Below are 6,502 nucleotides of genomic sequence, written 5' to 3'. Positions count from 1 at the left end.
TACGACTAGGGCTGACGGTGACATTTTGCCAACGGGTCACCCCGTCGTTGGCCCTAAAAAGATAATAATATTGAATAACAATAACAATAATGAATAATTAATGATGATAATGATTCAGCTGTCCATTATCATTCATCACTTCTTCCCAAATAATAATAAAATACTCTCAAAAACACTTCCATTCCATCTCCTTTTTCCAAAACCTATAGATTCAATCCAATCACAATCACACAGTCACAATCAATCAATTCATCCATTACACACACACACCAATTCACCTTCACACCATAACCGTTTGTTAATGGAGATTCGACAGGATGCACCAATGGATAACCTATCGCCCGAACAACAACAGCCACGTCATCAAACGTCATCGTCAAAGCACCCTAAAGCATCTCCGGTTCCCGTAGACACTAATTCCGTTACTCAGAGGTTAATTTGTTATTATTTGATTTCCGTTGAGTAGTTTTTCAAAGCTCGAGCTTGGCTCGTTTACTATTAATTATTTTTTTATATATGTTCTTAAATCTTAATTATATTTTGATATAAAGCATACTATTGTATACTAATTCCGTTACTCGTTAATTAGTTGTAACGGTTTACGGTTAATCTGTTATAATTGATTTCCGTTCCATAGAGCTCGAGCTCGGCTCGTTTTAGTATTTGTTAGTTATCTTTATATATATACTAGCCAGTTGCCCGTACCATGCAGCGGTGTACATAGAAACGCAACCGTTGTTACTACGTTTGTAACCTCGCAACGGTACGTGCAAAACCCGACAGTGGTATGCATTTAACGTGGCATCGGGCGTGTAACCGGTGCCACTAAGTGCACCACATAATGCCTATACGCGAGCAACCGGTATGTATAAACAATGTCATCCATGTAACTGATGCTTGAACGCGCATAATATGTGGCGTCAAGCAAGAAGCAAAGATGAAATGTATAATAATTTCAAATAAACTACTTTTAACCCAATCTTTTTTTACGAACCTATTTCGACCCGAAAGCGTTTTAACCCGAAGTCCGTTTTGACATTAACCCTTTCGATCTAAACTCACCCCGACATGAACTAAATTAACCCTTTTTGTATTAACCTGTTTCAACCCTAAACCGTTCCAACACCATTAGTCGAACATGCCCGACCTATTGCCGGTAATAATTGGTAATCATGTAACATGTTAGTTTTTTAAAAATTAATAAACTATAGCAATACCATACTCAAATTAAAGATAATAAAATGCTCGTTTTTATGGTGTATTTTTTTAGAATAAATATTAATGTGTGAAAAAGTTACGGCCGTTTAAAGTTGTGGGGGTAGTTGGTTAATAACTAGGGGGAATATGTAACTATTTAATATACTAACAAAACTTGATTAAAGTTGGAGGACCACTATTGTATATTATATTTGAATATGCAAAGACTACTTTACCTCTAAATTCTTAAAATTATATGCATTGTTACTTGTATAATATGCAACAAGAGTGGTACCTCTTAAAATTTAAGAGGTCCCTCACTCCTATATTATATATAGTATAGATATATGATCTTAATTATATTTTTATATATGACATTATATACTACTTCCGTTACTTAGAGGTTAATCAGTTGTAACGGTTTACGATTAATCTGTTATAATTTGATTTCCGTTAGCGTAATTAGGTTTCTAGTTGTTATTATGTGCAAACAGCTTACACAGAGCTCGAGCTCGGTTCGTGAGTAGTTTTAGTTTTTTCAAGCTCGAGCTCGGTTAGTTTATTATTTGTTAATTAATTTTGTATATATTCTTAATTATATTATGATATATATTATTTAGTTACTTTTAGGCTCGATCTCCGGCTCGTTTACTATTTGTTAATTGTTTTTATATATATTCTTAATTATATTTTGATATATGATATAATATATATTATTTAGTTACTTTTAGGCTCGTTTAAGCTCGGCTTGATTGAGCTTTTTGTCACGAGCCGATCTCGAGCAGCTCAGCTCGTTTGTACCTCTATTATTAATTTATTATCTGTTTTTTTTTCTCTTTTTCTGCAGGTTACAGAAGGAACTTATGGCACTAATGGTATGTCATACACTAATACTGTCTGTTACTTAATAAGTTGTTAATTGAACTTATATGCTATGTAATTGAATTTAGAACTCTGTATGGTGATGTTTTGTGATCCGTAAGGATGCAGGATGGATAGAGCGTGAATTGATGCATATATGTAGGATTTAATTAGGACGATAGAGATAGAATATATGGCTGTGCATAAGAGAATATTGAGAACTTTGTAATACCTAATAGGCTAATACTAGGTCTCTATGATCGATTGATTATTAATCATGATGATGATGATGATGATACCTGTGAATTAGGGGTGTAGATGAGCTGAGTTGAGCACCAGCTTGAGCAGGCTCGAGCTCGGCTAGTTTTGACTTATGAGAGCTCGGCTCATTTCGAGCTCTGTTTGAGAGTAGGTTTTCAAGCTTGAGACTGGCTCGCTTATTATTTACTAATTAACTTATAAACGTTTGTAATTATTTTTATGTATTTTGAGAAAAACCTTAAACGAGCCTAATCTCGGCTTCTGAGTAGTTATTTCAAGCTCGGGATTGATTACTAAACGAGCTTTATATAAGGCTGGGGATTGGCTCGAGCTGGAAAAAACTTGGCTGGTTACGAGATTTTTATTTGTCTGATGTCGAGTATCTCACAAGTGGCTCGGCCTTTTTGCACCCTGTGATTATGTTTAGAATTAGTATATATTCACTTTTCATACAGAAAAAAGAACCAATTACTAGTTTTAAACTTGCAATTTTAATTTAGGAAGACTAGTTTTATGCACTAAATTTGTATTTATTTATTGGTTTAATCTTAATGCATGAAATGTTGGTGTTAAACCTTAATGTATGCTTAACTTTGACATCACTAATCAATTTGTTATGTATACATCCATATAAGAGCGACATGTAGGCTTCTAAACAAACATGACGGAGCATGTTCGTGTTTGTTTGTTTGTTTGTTTGTTTAACTTTAACCGAACATGAGCAATTAGCGAACGAGGTTTTCTTGTCTCTGTCCGTTCGTTAAGAAAATGAGTGTGGTCATGTTCGTTCGTTAACAGTATAAACGAGCGGTTCATGAACGAACAAAACTGAACATTGACGAACGAAGATAACTGAGCTAAAACCAATTAAAATCAAATGTGAACAACAATGTGCCGGGTTTTAAAAGTTATTAAATTAGACTATATTGTAATGGGCCTAAAAAAATTAGACGGATATATCAACAAACATAATGAACAAACTTAAAACAAATGTAAACCAACAAACATAAATGAACGAACTTGACATGTGTTCATGTTCGTTCATTTAACTAAATGAGCAATAAACATTTGCTCATAAATAAACTTCCCGACGAACAGTTCACTGAATGTTTTGTTCTTTTGTAATACAAGCCTACCGACATGACCGTTCTCTAGTAAAGTATTTTCTACTGCCAAAGTTTTACCAAATTTTCGCACTTAGATTTTGCAAACTTACATCTTGTCATATTGTTCTTTTTCTCTACAAACATGTAAATGCACATCTTAAGGTGTTTTTAAGTTGAATAACAGTTAAAATTGTTGATGTGCATAGATGAGTGGAGATCTTGGAGTATCTGCTTTTCCAAAAGGAGAGAGCATATTTACATGGATCGGTACTATAGAAGGCGGGAAAGGAACTATGTATGAGGGTTTATCCTATAAACTCTCATTACAGTTTCCCCTTGACTACCCTTTCAAACCCCCTCAAGTTAAATTTGAAACATTGTGCTTTCATCCTAATATTGACCAGTTTGGTAACATCTGCCTTGATATCCTTCAGGTATGTAAATCATCATCATCATCATCATCGTACTCAGTATATCCCACCAATAGCAAAGCTATGGTAGGGTCTGAGGAGGGTAAGATGTAGGCAGCCTTACCTCTACCCCATAGGGATAGAGAGGCTGCTTCCGGTGAGACCCCCGGCTCGATAGTAGTTTTGCATCAAGCCTTAGACATAAGGCACATAGCACTCAATCATCGGGACACCGGCTGATCGGTGCATGTACCCTTATCTTTCAGCTATCAACGCCACTACATGATGCCTGATTAACCGTCCGTCACTTTTAACGTTATTTTCACGAGATTAGTAAAATAACGTCAAAATTAGTCCTTCAGGTATGTAAATCTGTGTATAATTTTGGTCATCACTTTTTAGGATAATCGTATGAAAAAAATAATAATTCTTTTTCTAATTGCAGGACAAGTGGTCTGCAGCCTATGATTGTAGAACCATTCTTTTGTCAATTCAAAGTTTATTAGGAGGTTTGTAAAACCCCTCATCAACTAGTATATTTGATTCCGATTAGGTCTTATTTTTTTGGTTTAATATTTTTTTTTCTTTTATGCAAAACCAAATATTGAAAGTCCTCTTAACAGCTCTGCTGCTTCGCTCTGGAGCAATCAAGAAGGTAAGATTATTATTTTCATAATTTACTGTGATAAAAACTTCATATATCTCAACAGCAGCTTATTATATTATGGCCTGTAAACGTAAACGAACTGAACGTTCAATGAACTCGAGAAGTTCGTTTATTTAAAAAATGTACTAACATGAACAAAAAATTTTCATCCATCTAGTTAAAACAAACGACGCATGTCTCTTTTGCTCGTGAAAGTTCGTTTATGTTCGTTCATTTACATATATATATATATATATTTTTAATCTTCGTTTGTTTTTGTTCATTTATGTTAATTAGTATGCGCTTGGATAAGTTCATTTGTTTGCATAGTTGTCTAATTTTTTAGACTCGTTACAATTTTGTCTAGTTACATAATTGCTCAATAGAATAGTCTAGTTTTAATATAAATTTAGGCCTAACATCTTTATGTTCATGTTTACTTGTAGTTGGTGTTTGCTCAGTTATGTTTACGTTCATATATGTTATTAACGAATGAACATAATGAACACGAGCACACTCATTTTTTTAACAAACAAACACGAACAAGAAAACCCTGTTCTTTTAATTGTTCGTGTTCGATCGTTTGTTCAGTTAAAGTTAAACTAAAGAACACGAACATGCTCGGTTCGTGTTTGTTCGGTTCGTTTACAGGCCTTATAAAAAGTTTATGTTTTATATCTTTTTACATAAATTACAACTCATGTACATTCTGAAACTGATATACTGATATTGGAATCATTGTTGCTTTTATGTGAAATGAATATTAATAATAACCAACTGTTTCTCAGATTACAGAAAAATGGTACACAAACACTATGAGCTGGAGAATCATGCGACAGCCAACAGCTGATATATAAAACCGCGGGTATACATTTTTACTAAGACGCTAAATCAAAGACAAATTTTATTTGTGAAAAATAAAATCAAACATCAACCTTTTGTGCATCATTTTGCAACTTATTATAGTCTATAGACATTATCATACACAATCGAATCACATTATTGATCAAAAGTAAACTTTTCTTTATAAACCGATCCGTTTCCATATTCTAGATCGGTTTAGTCTCCTTGAAGTAGTTTGGGAGAACCCGTTTAGGTCAATGGAGGGATACCTTGACCCGCAAGAATCGAGGCCATTATTTGAATCTCTCTGAGCCTACGGTTCGACTCTATTTCCAAATTAGTGTTTGTAATCATGTATGGTGAAGGGAGCTCTTGTACTTTCACGTTTGAGTTGTTGCCTTTTTGGCGAAGCCGACACAACACCCAGTCATCCAACTGATAATAAAACAGTAAACAATGAAACCAACAGACGTATATTTTTAAACGCGTAGTTTAAATAAATATTTGCTTAAAATAACATTATTACTCGCATGGAACCGGATGACTGGCTAGATGACTCGGGTAGTCTATACTCGGTCATGATCCAGTTGGTCTTGATGCTCGTTGTCGGGCTGCCAGTAAAGAAAACCAAAGATTTCTTCACCCCGATTCTTAAACCCGAAAAACCAAAAATTGGTTTATCTTTCCCTGTAGCCTTCCAATAACCCGAGCCTGCAGGTATTTCTTATCTCTTGGGGTGAAGAAATACCATTCATCATTCCCGAACAACGCCTTGTCTACCAATAAACAAGAAACCATATTAGTCTATGGTAAACTCTACAATAAAACTAGGGGTGCAAACAAGTCGAGCTGCTCATGAGCTTCTTAAGATCGGCTCATGAAAAAGCTCGATCGTGCCGGGCCCGAGCTCGAGCCTAAATGTAAGCTCATTTATTAACCGAGCCCGAGCTTCACTTATCGAGCAACGGGCCTATCATTTATATGATTTTTTAATATGTATATTTAAAAATTATTAATTAATATATATATAATATGGTGAACAACTAACTAAAAATAACTAACATATATTATTCTATACATAAATTATGATTGAAAATAATATATAAAACAACTATAAATATATAAAAAGGGATATTGGTTTTAAATACTCCAAACTTTGACCCATTGGTAGATAACAC

General features: G+C 34.3%; 1 protein-coding gene across 1 annotated transcript; it reads left to right on the top strand.

Annotated features, from left to right (window-relative positions):
• Nucleotides 1-264: 264 nt before the first annotated feature.
• LOC143615224 (uncharacterized) lies at nucleotides 265-5,471 on the top strand. Its single transcript, XM_077088399.1, has 6 exons — nucleotides 265-432; nucleotides 2,045-2,072; nucleotides 3,632-3,859; nucleotides 4,281-4,344; nucleotides 4,431-4,490; nucleotides 5,270-5,471. Exons 1-6 carry the CDS (start codon nucleotides 302-304, stop codon nucleotides 5,329-5,331), a joined length of 573 nt encoding a protein of 190 aa, XP_076944514.1. The 5' UTR covers nucleotides 265-301; the 3' UTR covers nucleotides 5,332-5,471.
• The last annotated feature ends 1,031 nt before the right edge of the window (nucleotides 5,472-6,502 follow it).

This window comes from Bidens hawaiensis, unplaced genomic scaffold (assembly GCF_021521415.1).
Source record: "Bidens hawaiensis isolate Kalapana, Puna unplaced genomic scaffold, B.hawaiensis_p1.1 tig00042310_1, whole genome shotgun sequence".
Lineage (NCBI taxonomy): Eukaryota > Viridiplantae > Streptophyta > Magnoliopsida > Asterales > Asteraceae > Bidens > Bidens hawaiensis.
This window is presented reverse-complemented; position numbering and strand designations above follow the sequence as displayed.

Excerpts from the sequence above, each read along its gene's own strand:
- LOC143615224 (XM_077088399.1), top strand. The coding sequence starts at position 302 with ATGGAGATTCGACAGGATGCACCAATGGATAACCTATCGCCCGAACAA. Across the intron at positions 433-2,044 it reads ACTAATTCCGTTACTCAGAG|GTTACAGAAGGAACTTATGG; the intron begins GTTAATTTGTTA and ends CTTTTTCTGCAG. Across the intron at positions 4,491-5,269 it reads GCTCTGGAGCAATCAAGAAG|ATTACAGAAAAATGGTACAC; the intron begins GTAAGATTATTA and ends ACTGTTTCTCAG.